General features: G+C 37.7%; 1 protein-coding gene across 3 annotated transcripts in view; it reads left to right on the forward strand.

The window, feature by feature from the left end:
- The window catches only part of CRB1 (crumbs cell polarity complex component 1), a 114,537-nt gene that overhangs the window by 79,932 nt on the left and 18,337 nt on the right, over positions 1-16,268 (forward strand). For all 3 annotated transcript variants that reach the window (XM_049807675.1, XM_049807676.1, XM_049807677.1), the window contains exons 10-11: positions 575-703; positions 3,728-3,854. In XM_049807675.1, coding sequence (XP_049663632.1) covers positions 575-703; positions 3,728-3,854 — 256 coding nt within the window. The remainder of the gene's footprint in view (positions 1-574; positions 704-3,727; positions 3,855-16,268) is intronic.

The raw sequence follows: 16,268 nt of genomic DNA on the forward strand, positions 1-16,268 counted from the left end.
TTTTTTTTTCTTTCTTTTTTTGCTACAAAATGAATAATTAACTTGCCAGTAAATACTTGGAAAAGGAACCCCAAATTCAGCAAATTAAAAAAGTTAAACAAAACATGGTTTTTGCGTCTTAAACCTCAGTTCCTGCTGTCTTTCCTTTGGATGATACCCCAGCCAGTAACAGCATTGCTGCCCCAGTTCAGTTGCTGCCTACCACTAAACATGAGCATCCCAAATACCCCAGGCACCAAGCGTGCCAATGCACACAAATGTGGGGTTTCCTTTCCAAAGAGGAAACCAAGGAGGCACTAAGTATGTGCAGCCCTTGAAACTGTGTGTTCAATTACAGGTAAAATGTAATGCCTTTCCCATTGGTTTTGAATAGTATTTGCCAGCAGAAGCACTGCTCCCTCTATTTGGAGATTAACAGGACTAGATTTTGCAGTCAAATAACAAATTTGCAAGGTAGATCTAAATATTTTCCACTAAAGCAGTGGGCTAGAGTGAAACAAAAGGCTGAGAGAGCATGAGACATCCAGAAACAAGGAAAGCACAAATAACTGCCGTTGCCTTCTTATTTACCTAGATACAGAAGATTACCATATACAGTTTGTGGGAACGAAGAAAGAAACCTCACTTGTTTCAACTATGGCAACTGCACCGATCTCAGTGGCGAGCTGACATGCAAGTGCCTGCCTGGATTTGCTGGAGAACGGTGAGATGCTTCACCCAGCAGGTCTTTGTGGAACAATTCTTCCAGAAGGGTCCAGAGAGTAATGGCCACAGGGGTTTTGCCCCCCTGCAGAAATATGGACAAAGCAGTTATTTAAGTTCAACAGTGCCTTGCTGGAGTGACTTCGAGGGTCTGAAAGTATAGCAGTTTTACTTAGACAAAAATCACAAATTAATGCAGCAAGATTTAATCCAATATAGCACCATTAACTCCTGTGCAAGGTATTATTTCTTAGACAGCATTGTACACTTACTTCTACATGCCTGTTTTTTTGATTCCATGCCAATTTTGTATATGACAAGCTAGAATGTTGTCTTTCCATAGGTGGGGACACATAAACACACATATCCTGCTTATATATAAAAATTAGCTACAATACACTGACACATGAATATGCAAAGCAGTTTCATTTTCACATGTATATGTTGTGACTATACAATCTATTCTTTCACAGGGATGGTATGAGATGAAATACCTGGTGGTATTGCAGCTTGTTACTTTCTTACTGAATGCTGAAGTATGAAAACAGAATTATTATTTTAAAAAGAACTTAAGAAACACTTTTTACATGTTATAGTTTAGTTTGAAACAGAGGGGCCTTCCACACAGTGAAATTCGTATCTTGTAACATATTGTCACAATTCACAGTTACCATTTGATAATGTTCTACAGACAGCTCTGGAGCAGGGAGGCCTGACAGCCTCAGGGCATTAGGTGCTGTAGAAACATAGGAAGGTGTTGTCCCAGTCATAATGTAGTCTGAACAGATAAGGGCACCTTTTTGGACAGTGAGAAAGGAAATACCGTACATGCTCTTAGCAAAATAAGCATTACATCAGAGTATAATATCCAAAAGTTCAACAGGACCAAGCTATGTTGGCTCTGCAAACACAAAGTTTTCAACAAAAGGTTTTCATTCTCTCAAAACTTATTAACCCACTGATTTTGTGGAAACAGTACAGTAAGCTATAAAAGATAGATGAAATTAAAGTTTCCACCCACTCAATGCACACTAGTTGGCAGACACATCTACATTGTACTGTTTAACTCAGCCAGAAGATCTGTGAACCTCCTCACAATATTCAAAAAAAAAAAAAAAGTGAAAAAATTCAAATCAAATCAAATATGAAAAAGTAAAAGCATATTCTTAGATACTTCTTTGGCATGTATATTTCTTGGGACTTTAAAGTAGAAGGAAAGTACTTTTTCCTTCTTCCTTCCCCTGCCAGGCAACTTGCTAACTACAGCTTTGGGAATGAGCCTTCTTTACATCCACCCCACTGGCTGGCAATAATCTCTATTTTATGGTTCCCATGATTCTCATGTTGAACAGCAGCCATGTACCAAGCATACTGCACTTTAACTGACTATCACAGCAAAGCATTCTTCTCCAGTGTCTAAAATTGACTATTTGTCCTCTTTTCCTCCAGGCTGCCAAACCATAAACCAGTAGTACTTCTATGCTTGCAGATCTTAGTATAACAAATGAGAAAATTTCACCCCTTCTTTTTTTCAGAACAAATTCAAATATATCAGTTAATAAGAAAATGAAAACCTAAACCCTTTGTATATTTATGTATTAGATTGATAAAGCAGGCATTTTGCTTTAAGACAATATTTCATCCCTCAGAAAGCCATTGACGCACAGTATAGAGAAAATAGTGTCTTTCTATGTCAGTCAATTGACATGGGATCACAAAAAAATCCTAATTAACTTAATAATAGGTGGAAAGGGAAATGTGAAAAGATTACTCTTCATAAAAGGAGATATAGCTGTCTCATGAAAACAAATTTTTCATTCAGTTCAGACTGGGATTTTCAAAATTTCCTAAGGGAGTTAGGTTTTTAAGTGTTCCTGATACTCAGTTGGATTCGGGTGCCTAATTCCCTGGAAGATTTGGGGCAGCTGGTATTTTTTTCTCTTTGCATAGGTAAGCTCATAGCTATACAATTTTTATACATTGGATAAATACTTTAATTTAGCTTTCTGAAGTATATGAATATAATTTACCACTGAAGGAAACTGTTGAAATATTTTTAGAGATTAATAAAGCAAGTCAGATAAAAGTGTTTAATATAAAGAACTGTTCTTCTCTAATGTAACACTAAAAATTTATTGCATGGTTATGAATATGATTAAACATAGCAATTCCTTATAATTCAGAGGCAGTTTCTCATGTTCTTCTTCAAGAATAAACCTGCTTTTTTATCTGGAAAAATTAGGATTAACCATTAGCATTATTTGAAAAAAAGGAGCAGGGAATTAAAAGGGAACATTGTCAGAACAGAAAATCACCAAATCATTACTAGTTTTCAGACAATCTCACACATTCCTCATTAATGTTACGTTGGTTGCCTTGAGAAATTATGAGAACTTAAATTTCCTTTATCATCAGAATTAACTCAAAAGCATTTAATGATACATATTTAAGCTTGTAAAGCTCTGTTCTGCACCATTCTTAACCATTCTCAGGACCCATCTCAGAGAGACCGGATAGGAGATTCTGCTGGGATCTATTGGCACTCCAAATTGCGGGGGGGGGGGGGGGGTGGGAAGCCGGTGAATATTCCCAGGAGCACTCAGGTGGGAAAAACATGCATTTGTTTGACTTACACTGAGACTACTGAGAAGGAAAATGTGTCCTCAGCTCCCCAGAATGAAAACGGATAAGCAAGCTGTCAGCAGGACTTGCGCCAGATCTAGCCCTGAAAGCATACGCAAACTTTCATTTCACATTGCTAAACACCGTTGACCATGAAATGCTTTATAGAGATGAAACTTCTGGCTTAACTATCTGTGTTTGAAAATAATACAGGTAGTTCAGGATTGGAGTGTGGCTAATCAGGTAGTTAAGAAAATCATAAACATGTGTGGAAATATACCACAGATTTCAAATAAAGCATCCTCTTCTTCCTTGCCCCCAAAACTTCTGAATTAAAAACGTGCCTGTTTGATGCATTTGATTTGTGATTTCAGATGCTCACTCTTTGCAGTCTTTCCTCTAGGTGTGAAAAGGACATTGATGAGTGCAGCTCTGACCCGTGTCTGAATGGGGGCCTCTGCCAGAACCTACTCAACAAGTTCCACTGCCTCTGCGACGTGAACTATGCCGGAGACCGCTGTGAGATAGATGTAAGCGACCTCTCCTTTTTTGTCTCTTTACTGTTGTGGCAGAATCTCTTCCAGCTTCTCTCCTATCTTATTCTACGAATGGATGATGATCCAGCAGTCGAGTGGGGTGAACAGGAAGACTATTAAGCAGTCTTTAAACTTTTGTATTTTAATGCAGCAGAAGATGCCTTGACCAAACAGCTTAGCGAGTTTTAAAACTTGTTTTACATTTCCTTGAATGATTTTCTATCAATCGCTTTGGATCTGGTTTAGTTCTTTCACTTAATTTTAGAACAAATTCCAGCAGATCTTAAAAAGTGTTCCATCCCACCTCCACCAGAGCGTTTCACCACACACACACTGCCAGTGGGCAACAGTGGGACACACCGACAGGCAATACATGTCAATGAGAACAATAAGATTTACTGTACTGATGGTGGCATTCAAACACTACTGCAAATGAGTGGCAAAGACCCGCTGCCTTCCATAAGGCTAATTTTACCATTAAATCTCACAGATGGTCACTATCTTTGCATCACATACCATGTTCATTGCTGTTTCTTTGGCAGTTAGGTCTTGCATCTGTGAAATCATGTAGGATATTTTTGGATAATTAGATAATGATTTAGATTAGTAATTGGCAACACGCTGAGGACACTCGCATCTATTTGAATTAGTGGCAATCTTGCACGATATCACTAATGCCGAACCTCTGGTGTGATAGCCTGGACATCTCCAACATATTATACTGAGATAAAATACAGCTGTCTTAATCTTCATCATGATTCCGCTTTCAGGAAAGGCCCAGTAAGTACGCCAGACTTTAAAATCATAGATTTGTTGTTTATTCAAAGATTTCTGCCACTTGAAGTAAATCTATGTTATCCATCAATAGATATGACTGTCATCAGACAAAAATATGGGATTTTTCCTTCTTAGGTAGCAATCAAGTTAATTCAGTTGATTGGTTGTCCATGGATTCTTTAAAGAATGAAAATAAGGGCCCTTAAAATTATGAATACCAGGAGGTTTAGCAAAAAATATTACAGGAAAATATCTGTGTAGTTGCCTTTGAGAGCGTAGACACAGCTGAAACACACTGTTAAATACAAAACAGTAGTGAAAAGTGAGGTTTTGTTTTTCTGAACAATTCTTTAAGGCAAAAAAAATTTATGAATGGTGCAATCATTTCTTTGGGCATTCATGATCGTATTTGTATAGATTCTGTACTCCTCTTAGTAATTTAAATAGTGTCCTTGAGTGGTGATTCAAACGAATAAGCATGTGTAAGGTGGTGTTTTATTATTAAGTGACACTGCATGTAGCAGAGTTATAGGAAAGACTAACTAAAGCTATACAATGAGGTTTTCTGACTCCAGAGAGAACAGCTGATCGTTTGCAGAAGTCCTTGAGCCCAGTCGTATTAGTTTCCCCACTTCAAACCTGACCCTGTTTCTTCAGTCCTACCCAACTTGCTGTGGGTTGGACTTGGAGTGTTCATGAAGAGCAAATCCCACCTTTAGTTCTGCAGGTGCATTAAGACACCTTAAAATGTGTACAAGTGAGATGTTAAGGTTCCTGTTTTGCCACAGCAGGATATAGCAGAAGTCACTGCCTGAGGATCAAGCCTCTATTTTTTTATTTCCCACCTTTCATAAACATCCCAAAGTCTGTTATTTTTCTGAATACCATTCAGTGCATAACTGCAGCAACACTTGTGTTACTAAAAAGTCTACTCCTATTTTCAGGGAGGAAAAAAACCCCCAAACATGGTTTTTTTGCACATTTGTGATGTCACATATTCCTGTCTCAAGCACCTGCCTTAGTATGAAAACTTAAGCACAATATATTTACTTATAACAATTGTATTATACAAGGATAATTTTTTTGCTGTCTTTATCATACCAGAAAAGTGATTGGGGTAGTTTTCTTGTTAATCTCTTAGTAAATACATAAATAAATAAATAAATGAGCTAAAAGATTCTTTCCCCTTTGTAAGCAATCAATAAACACAAGATAAGCATTCATGATCCAGCACTGGGGATGAAATTAATGTAGCACTGTCAGAAAAAAACCTGTATATTCTATCAGATGTAGGGCTTAGTTATCTTACTTACTGGGAATCACATGTAATATTGTGAATTATATAAGACAGGCAAAGACAACAAACCAAAACCAAACTGCATTTTTAATTTTTCTTCAATGAAAATACAGTTTTGCAAAATTGCTTTTTACTCCAGATAAAGTAATGTGATCAAACCTACAATGTCAGATGAATGTTTTTTTTTTTTCTTTAATGAAATCAATATTTCTGTGTTGAATGTTTGCATTTTGGTTTAAAATATCCAGGTAAGACAAAACAAAATTAAAACATTCACCTTGTTTTCTGTTAAAATGTCAACTTTCTTTAATACGGAGAAACTTGAAATAATAAACAACATATTACATTGGAAATTTTATTCCAAACTGTAGCTTTCATTTAATTGTAGCTACAAAATGTTACTTGGTTTAGTATTACTGAAATGAAAAATGAAAAATTTAAACACAAATAACTTGAAATTAAAATTATCATATCATTTCAGAATGCTAACTAAAGGCAAAGAAATAAGAAATTTTGAAAATTCAAATGAAAAAACTGATGCTACTAACCCAAGCTGTTCAAACAAAGTTTTTTTTAAAAAAAATAAAATTAAGAAAATCACAATAAAGTTTGGGGCTTTTTTCCTCCCTGGGTTTTGTCCAGCTCCCACATAAGTAAATTGAACTGTTATGTTCTGTTATTTTAAACTGTTTATTAAAAACTGTTATTTATAGAATATACAGTACAGGGTACACTACAATAAGCAAAAATTTCATCCTGATATTAATGTTGAAGAAAGCAGTACATGTAATAACAGTGTGTCCGGCGTACTATAGCTCTATGCACAATATGAAAACTAAAGAATAAATCTGTATAGAGATTCCAGAACTCTTTCTCTTCAATACTAGAAACTCGATATAAGAGTGTACATACAATATTAAATACAGGCTTTATATGGATTTACAGCACTACACAAGTTATTAGTCTAGAATAAATTAGCAGAGCATCAGTTCACTCTTTGTTTTACCGAATACACACCCGGAATTGAATTCTTTCCTTCCTCTAATGCCTTGTCATCATGAAACATCCCCTGACTTCAGAAACGCTGCTCCTTTCCTCTTTGTACTTCTGTATTCTCAACTACATTGTGCATGTGTACACAACTTTTCCTACCTTTATACACAAAATAAACCTTCCGCCTTTGCCTCTTTACGTCTGCTCCTCATTTCCTGCTAACGACTCTGTTCATTTGCTTTAAGTGTGCCATGCTTTCCGAACATTTGTGCTGTACAGGTACCCTGCGCGAACACGAAGGCTGCGCCTTCCCTACGCGCTCTGTGGGAGCGCAGACGGTGCAGGGCCAGGCAGGTGCCTCCCAGGGGAGCGGTTCGGCTGCTCCAACCGCTTCAGCTGCATGCAGTACTTCGTTGCCCACCAAGGGGGATGACCTCTGCTGGGTAGCTCTTCGTGCCTTACCAAGCACAACTAAATAAACAAGTCCCCAGACCAACAATTCAGAGAGGAAGGGATTTCAGCCGCATGGCTTAAAGTGACGCGTATTGCTCGGCTCCTCCTTACATACTGTCAAAAACAATAGAGAACTGTTGAGCGCTGCGAGGTCACTCTTGGCATTTTGATGGGTTGTTCCTTTCCATTGAGCTACCATAGCCCATCGGCCGGACCCGTCTCATGCACAGGTCTCCCAACACATCCAGTGGAGAACAGGCTAGATATTTCTAGATTAAAAGGTTAAAAAAAAGGCAACAAATGCCAGATTAATTAAAATAACTTTCTTGAATATACGTATTTTTTAAAAGAAATGCAGCTGTAGGACATTTAAAGGGAAACAGCTATAGAAGCAAACATGAAAAAAACAGCTGGATGAATAATGACACTAAGCGCTAATTGTTTTGTAAATGCATCCAATTGCTAAGATATTTTAGAATTTAAGGGGTTGAAAAGCCATTATTCATGTTTAAGATTAAGGTATAAGAGCAAGATCTTCATACATCTCCAGTGTTGCAATTTTACTGCAAATCTTTTGATATTTGATTTTTTTATTTAGAACACAAACTCCCAGATGGATTCATGCTTTTGTGAAAATCTCACTATTCATTTAAAAAAAAAAAAAAAAAAGTTAGGAAAAAAAACCAAAGTAAAAACAAAGGATCGTACCACCTTGGGTGTTGAGAAGAGCTTGGAAAACTATCATCTCAATATGGTCAGAATTAGAGGAGGGAGGCCAGACATGCAGATGAAAGAAAGCAAACAAGCAAGGTCGTGATTTTTGGAGGTATGGCTTGTGATGCTGAATACTGATATTATCTGTGATGGATCCCTCTGTATTTTGAAGACTAAGATTCAAATTGTTTTTCAGATGCCAGTGACTGTCATTCAGAAATATGGGTAATGAGAAGTAACAGTGCAAGGGCTTCAAGCAAAATTAGGAATTCTGAAAGGAGGGGAAAGACAGGAGTGATGGAAGTACTGGAAGGGAAAGCAAAGGGATTTGCATCAGCTGTGGGATGAATGAGAGTGTATTCTTTAGTGGGTTTGGAAAATACATGAGAGGTATTTCATTGAGGAAACATACACAGGGAATGACAGATTTACTTTATTGACCATAGTTCCTACTTCTCACCCTTAAAAGACAGCTTCTGTCTGACCCTCCTCTGCAAGCGCTCTAATACAACTCGGACTCTGCCAGCAGGGTCCTATCACAATTTTAACTACAGAGAGTCCATGTGTTTGTGAATTTGAAAATATCCTTGATGTTGCATGCTTATTTGGATTCTTTTACTCCCAGAACACTTAATTTTTAAGAAACTAGATCCAATACTCAGTCTACTCAGTGCACGTGACTACAGTATGTTGATGAATCTAAAAATAGGAAAAAAATCTGCTTCAAACTGGCAGTGATGAAATCAGGTTTCATTCTTTCATTGCAAATATTTTTCCTGGCCTGACAGCCAAAAGTTCAGCCAAGAGGGCACTTTACTTGTACCTATTAGCTTTTAGCACTTGAACTTCCCTTTTTATATTTTGAGTTAGTGATTCTCCCTAAAAATAAGGAAACTTTTGTTTGCAATAAAAAATTCTTCAAAATTTCTACTTCAAGAACCACAAAGCCTGGTTCTAAGAACTATAGCCTAAAAAAAAGCAACAAAAAAACTCCAGCAAGTCTTCTTTCTGTGTTACTTAGATTACTATTACCTGAAAGAGATCTCCAGAAAGTAAAAAAAAAAAAAAAAAAAAAAAAAAAAAAAAAGCAGAGTTTGGTTGTTCATTTTACTTTGTGTTTCAAGAGTGCCCTGAGGCCCCATTAGACTCAGGAGCACATCCTGCTAGTGCTGTGTTCTGCTTGTGCCAGCAAAAGGCAGACATGTCCCTGCACCAACTGGTGAACAGCTCAGTCTGTACTTTGAAATTGTTTCTTGAACATTATCATCAGCTGCACCTTTGGGACAGCACTTCACAAAGCACACCCTCTCCTGTTGTACACGTGAATATAAATGAAACTTGAAAGTGGTGGTGGATTTCATGTCCCAGAATTAAAGTTCTGCTTAAAGAAGCTACTACTCTGTGCTCTGATGTGAACAATTGTTGCTTTCACATCATCCTCCATCTGGTACTATTCCGTCCTCCTGGGTGCAAGGACAAGCATCATCCTCTGGAGGTTATGATTCGCATTTAATGTCATTAAAAATACACTGTTCAATATTGAATCTAAATTCAGTAAAACTCTCTCAGTCTTCCATAGCACAGACACACAGAATTTTGACTGAATCTGCTCTGCAGCGATTAACTAATGATGTACTGCAAGGCTTAGTAATATGAACGTAGCAAATGATACTTAATTACAATAATTAATGCCTGGTGATTTATGAATAATACATTCCGTAGCTATTTACATATCCATACTTATGAGGCTATTAATGGATAATTATCATTTGACTAAAAGGTGTGGACATCAGGAATGTAACAACTACACCATTTTCCCCCAGTCTCACTGTGGCTTTACCTGTTTGTCTTGCTCTTGTAAACCTCTGTCTTGCCATTATACACAGAAATATAAACAATATTTTATTTTCAAGACCCATAAAGCAATATATCATGGCATACTAACCAGCCATGCAGGTTAGTTTTCACACTGCACTGGTTCTGAGCCAGTACTCTCATCTGTTTATGTCTTGAGGTTGCAGAACCATTTAGAAGAGGTTTAGGATATTATTTGAAAAGAAAAAACCCCAATGTTTCACCTCCTCTTTCCACCAGGAAACCTCTCAAATGTTAGGAGGTGGAGTGTGAGAGCAGCATTAGCATTATGCTTCTTCAAATGAAAAAAAAAAAAAAAAAACCAAATAAAAAATCCCAAAGGAGAATTTTACATACTTCTAAGAGAAAGTACTTGGAAAAAGAACTTCGTTCTCTTTGTCATCAGTACAGATTTGTTCTTGTCCTGAACTTACACTCTTTCCTACTGCAGATGGTTAGGACACTTCCATACTTCAGAGTTTGTTCATTTGTGAAACTAGAGTAGCAATATTGTCAACACCTTCAATATGAACACAAGATTCTGCCCTAGATGGCTGGTATTTATGCTCCAACACACAGATTTCAGCCTCCATAAAAGCAGGTAAGTTGCTAGCCCTCCCAAGTCTTGGAGTTCCAAGACTTTAAGAGCCATAGAAGGGAAAAAATAGAACACAGGATCTTTTAAAAATATATTTAATATTCAAATACATTTATTTTAAGGAAATATAATAATTTTTCTTCTTAGCCTAAGCTTGAATGCTCAGTGCTGACAACACTAAGACAATAATATTCAGCTGCCAGCCTCAGGAGTGTGGTAAAATGAACAAGTAAATCTGAGTAAGTCAGCTGAAATGAGAAGTGCTACCATTCTGATTTTCAGACAAGCCACTCACCTACTGCTCCTCCACAGCACCAGCTGAGGGGCTGTGGGTGCCCCAGGTCACTGAAAAGCTTATCCCAGCTGTCATAATCTGCGGAGAATGAACAGAGGTGCTCAGCATACATGGAGGTCAACTCCAGGTTCCACTCATAGAGTGTGGCTGAACAACCCATGACTCCAGGCAGCAAGGTTGAATCAAGCCATTGGGGAGCATCAGCCTGATGTCTTAGTAAGTGAGCATGTTTGTACCTACTGTGACTTTTGTCTCCTCCAGTGCTCTTGCAGCCTGTTGAGAAAGACTTATAAGTACAGTAAAACATTTTCAAAATTAAACCATTTTTCCGAAATTCCCTGTCCTGCATAACTAACTCCACTGCATTTGAGGTTCTTGCCTCACAATAACACAACCTCATGAAATCAGAGATTTTTAAAACCACTCATTTACATGCTCTAAAACTGTATTGAAACCAGTGGTACTTGAGGACCAACGGAGAGAGGACCGAATCCCTGTTCAAAACCGATGCCCTCAGCCTCCATCACCCATGGTCAGTGTAGCCAGCCCGTGACACATTCCTGCTGGCTTTCTTTCCCAAGCGAGGAGCAAGGCATGGGTTAGGAGAACTATCAACAAGCAGAAGCTGACTCTTCCATATCAGCTTTCATGATGCTGCTAAGATCTAGGCAGGGAGCAGACTGCGGGAAGGAAATAAGCAGTCTGGTCTATACAACCTACATTCTGTAAGGCTGCTGCTGGAAGCATAAAGGGTATTCCCTGGTACTTCTGATTAATTCTCTGTAGTACCTTACTTGGAGAAAACCCTCATCATGTCAACTATTTGGAGAAAATAACTGTACAGCATGGGTAAACTTATTACAGTCTGATGATAAGTTATTGAAATAATATTATTTCATTGACTGAAGTAAGTTTTTACTATTTTTATTAGCCTAGCAGAGTCAGCGTAACTGAGCGGGGAAAAAGCCAGAATTTGTTTTCACATCATTCACATGGTTGTAGGTCACCCATCATGGCAGAATCATTACCGTTGATGGTAGGAGCCAGAGTGAGCCCAGCTTTATTCCTGTGCCAGGTCAAATGTGGGGTAAGAAGAAACATCTTTAGATTTGTAAAATGAGCAGCTCTGCTCTGGAAGTCATTGGAAATGTCACAATGCCATTTTTACAGTTATTTTTCAGAGCAGAACAGCCCCTTAATATCCTTTGCTATTTTCTATTTGTATTCAAAACACAGGATTTAACTAAAACTTCTAAAAGGATATTGCAAGAAACATATTTAATATGTGTCATAACATAAGGTACAAAAACATTAGGATGCAAAGACAATAAGGTTATCTGATGTGTCTTAGCTGGGAAAGACAAGAAAGCTCCTCACAAGGCCAGCATTACTGCATGCATCAGTGAAAAGCAGTTGAATATTTAATATGCATGGTGAATATAAGCAGAAAAGGGAGCCCAGATGACATATGACAGCATAACACTCTGCAGTATAGGAATCAGCTCAAGTACGGTATTCACATAACACATTTAGTATTCAGACTAACACATTTTGTCTGTACACCATCCTTTGTGTTGCAATGGCATTGTTTTCCTTTTTCTCACCTTCTGATGTTTTCCCTGTAGACTCACATTCACATCACATGGGCATTTACTTCAGTCATTGCTCACTTTACAACGCATTCATGCAATCCATGCCTGCATTGTTCAGATACTAAATTTTACATATTTTTTCTCATATGGTTCATGAGGCTTAATGTTCTTTCCTCTTTAATCTATTTTTCCTATCTTCAAATAATGCAGCAGGCTTAGCACTGAGGGAAGGTATTCTGAAAGTTGCTTTAGAACAATTAACTCATAAATATAAAAATAATACTCTACTTTTACTTTTCTTCCTTTTTTTTGTAAGAGCAGGAACAAACACTTCTGTCTTCCAGTTATCTCTGTAGATGAAAAGTATAACTCTGATCTCATCCTAAGGACTATCCAAACACGAATTAACATTTTGGTAATTCTGGTATTTCTGGCTATTGCTATGATCTAATGCTGAAACTTTGCGTGTTTTCATTTACTTTACTTCTTAAAATACAACTGATGAGCAAACTATTTTGCTGCAAGTACTGAAAAGTCTTTTGTTTGTATTTTGGTGTCTGTTTCCCACTGAAAATGGAAATGCAGCTATGTTCAGTGGTAGATTTTTTGAACTTTGTTTTTAAAAAAATATGGGTATTTATCTAGAAAAGAGCAAACTAGCAGTGATACCCCAACAGCAGGCATTAGTCACCCATGCGCTTCCACTTTTACACAGTAAGATGCTTTTTAATTGCTGGACAACTTGGCCAAACACTGGCTGAAACGAGACCATAGGTCTGTTTTAATTCCATAAATCCCAAATAGCTTAATTGATCAGAAGTTTCTAAAGAGAATTCCAACCTGACTTTCAAGCAGAAAAATATAGTCTGGGCCTTCACCTGAGTGCTTATGAAAAGGAAAAGAAACTGGGCAGAAGCTAAGGAGTTTATGCTGGAAAAGACAACTCACACTGAGTGCGTGGTGGCACCAATCTCTTGAGATTCAATGTTTGTCCTCTTCACTAAAACTGACAGAACCAAAACATGGGTGTGAGGCTTAACATGGAATTTATTGCCAGATAGGACCAAGGTGGCTTCAAAGGAAGCTTGTTCACCACCATTACAATTAGAAAGACCAAAAGTTACCCACACCTTAGATATGTTTTTATATAGAGATAGATATATATATGTTTTACATATATATATATATGTATACATACATATAAAGGATGCCAGATAAAAGGTAAATATGGAGATTTCCCATGTACTACGGATTAAGCACTTCAGAAAACCTACACACATGTATTCAGGTGCCTGGATGGGAACAATGGTCCTCCATTAGAACCACTACTTTATTTAGACGGTGATAGTGCTATAGCTCCTTAATAGTATTGGCATATTAGTTCAACATAACAAATACGTCTTGAAGACTACTGTTAATATCTTGGAAACTAATCATATGCTTAAGATTACTATCAAAGGTCTAGGAAATTATGATGTTTCCAGATAAAACAAGGCTGGCATGTTAATCTGCCTACATATCTCTTGATGAACTCTTCTTGTGAAGTACATTCTGGTGCAGAGTATTTTTCAGTTCCTGTTATGACATTCCATTCCTAATAATGTCTGAAAAGAAATCGCGCACTTTACTAGACTTATCAAATATTTTTCCGCTAAAAAGCAATAAAAAGAATGCTTGTTTCTGAGGAGCTGAAAAATATTTTAGTTTCAAAAGATCAGGAACACTTATCTGCTTCCATACCAAGAGCCACTTAAATGAGAGGCAGAGCTTGTTACACAAATATCTGAGCTATGTACCAAGCTAATTGTGCGACAAATACAACAGTCCTTAAGTTTATGCAAACAATATTGCATAGAACAGAATATTCACTTTTCAAGAAGAATAAGAGAACTGAAATAAAAAATGTGATACTGCTGTAATTCAGTGGAAAGGACAGGAGAATCAGCAGCTTTACAAACCTTTGTAATTATGTAGCATGAGCAGATTTTGCACCACTGCAGACAACTTTGGTTGTTGGTGGACCCTGTGAAATGCTAGGACTGGGATTCTGGAGATTCTCAAGCACATCAATAGTTTGGGGTCTAATTTATCCATTACTGAAATAAGTAGAAATAGTTCCATTTCTGTCCGGTGCAGCACTGGTAACACTCACATCCTGTGCTCTTCTTATCCCCCAAGGGACAGGATCCTCTGTTTCCTCTTTTCCAAGCAGTAATCGTTTGTGGGTGAAATTAGAGGTGCAGTTGCTTTCCTCATTATCCTGTGACAAGACTTTTCCTCTGCCATTGACTTTTTGCCAATTACCTGGGAAAAGGATATGTGGTCTGAACACAGTAAGCCTGCCTGATGCCTGGGAGCTGCTAATCCTGGAACACAAAAAAAAACCCCTCAACCTGCTCACAATTAAGATCAATGAGGACATAGAAAGTAGGCACTGAGAGCCTGACAACATCAAATCTTCTGCACGGCTAATTTCAGTTTGTAGTCACAAACACCAAAGCCTAATGTTTGGTCCTCTTATCTGGGCTGACTTGAATACCTCAGTGAAATGGCATACATCTCCACAGAGTTTATATAGTGATGTAACTGTTATCTTTTTTTTATCCCAAAGCCTAATATTTTGTGAACTGATGCAGCATATTGCAAGGGAGAGTCACACAAGACACTGTGCTGAGTCTCACGGAAAATTCTGTTTGGTCCTTTCTTATTTTATTGTTTCCTTTAATCAAACACAAAACTCATACAGGCCAAAAGAAAATACTTGGTTTCTATATGTATGAAAATGTAACACGTCCTTCATGGTAGACCTAAACCCACTAGTAACAGGTGGTGTCTTTTTTCACTTTCGACAGGTTTGGAAGTTATTATCCCCATACAAACTCTCCCTGTCCTTTCAGTATGTGATATTGTCAGAGAACCTCAGTGGTTGTTGAGGGTCTCTCTGAAGAAGCCAGAGCAGAGCAGAGTCCCACAGAAAAACCTCAGTGCTGTCAGTGTTGCCTATCATTCCTGGAAGCCATCAAAAAAGGTGGTTTTGGCGGAGATGGTGGAGGCACAAAGTGATACTGAGGGAAATGAAATTGTACAAGTAGGAAAACTGTAAGTAAAATGGATTTGTAAAAATCATACAGATGGGGACAGTACTGAACACCTGGGCTGTATCTTAGCTCCGTAAGAACAACTTCATTATTTTAAGTGAATGCTTGTGGCACATCTGTAAGGTACAGAAGTTTTATTATCTTGTCGTTTACTAGGAACTGAACAGAGAGAGAGAGACCACAGTCTACACCAGGACATTTTAACCATGACATTTAAAAAACCCAAAGCATTATTGGTAGAACCTGCTACTAAGAAATAGTCACCAAAACAGTGAAGTAAGTTCTCTACATAGAGTTCACATGGAAGCGATATTTCCCTTCAGTACCCAGCTTCCCCCCTGTCCCCTGGAGAAGCACTCAGGCCTGATACACAGGCTGGTTGGAGTGTAACTGACCTGGACCCTGGATCCCAAAACAACATATTTCACCTTGAGAAAGTTTTGCATTGAAAATTCCTAGCTTGTGGTCACTTTTTGTATCCTCTCCCAAAACCACTGATTAAAGGGGAAGCAGAAGTATTCTTCCAGAAGAAATTGTTAATGTATGACACTTCTGCCAAAATTCAATATAACTTTCTTGATTTCATGGTTACCTTACCAGTCTTGAAATAAGTATGAGATTAGGAATATTTTAAGGAAGCATGCAAGTATTAATCAGAAGTTACTCAGAGCCATAAAGAAGTATCTTGGAAATCACTGCTTAAATTATTAGTTGAATTAAATAGCAAACAAGCAAAG

The sequence above is a fragment of the Accipiter gentilis genome, chromosome 8 (assembly GCF_929443795.1).
Source record: "Accipiter gentilis chromosome 8, bAccGen1.1, whole genome shotgun sequence".
NCBI classification, from domain to species: Eukaryota; Metazoa; Chordata; class Aves; order Accipitriformes; family Accipitridae; genus Astur; species Astur gentilis.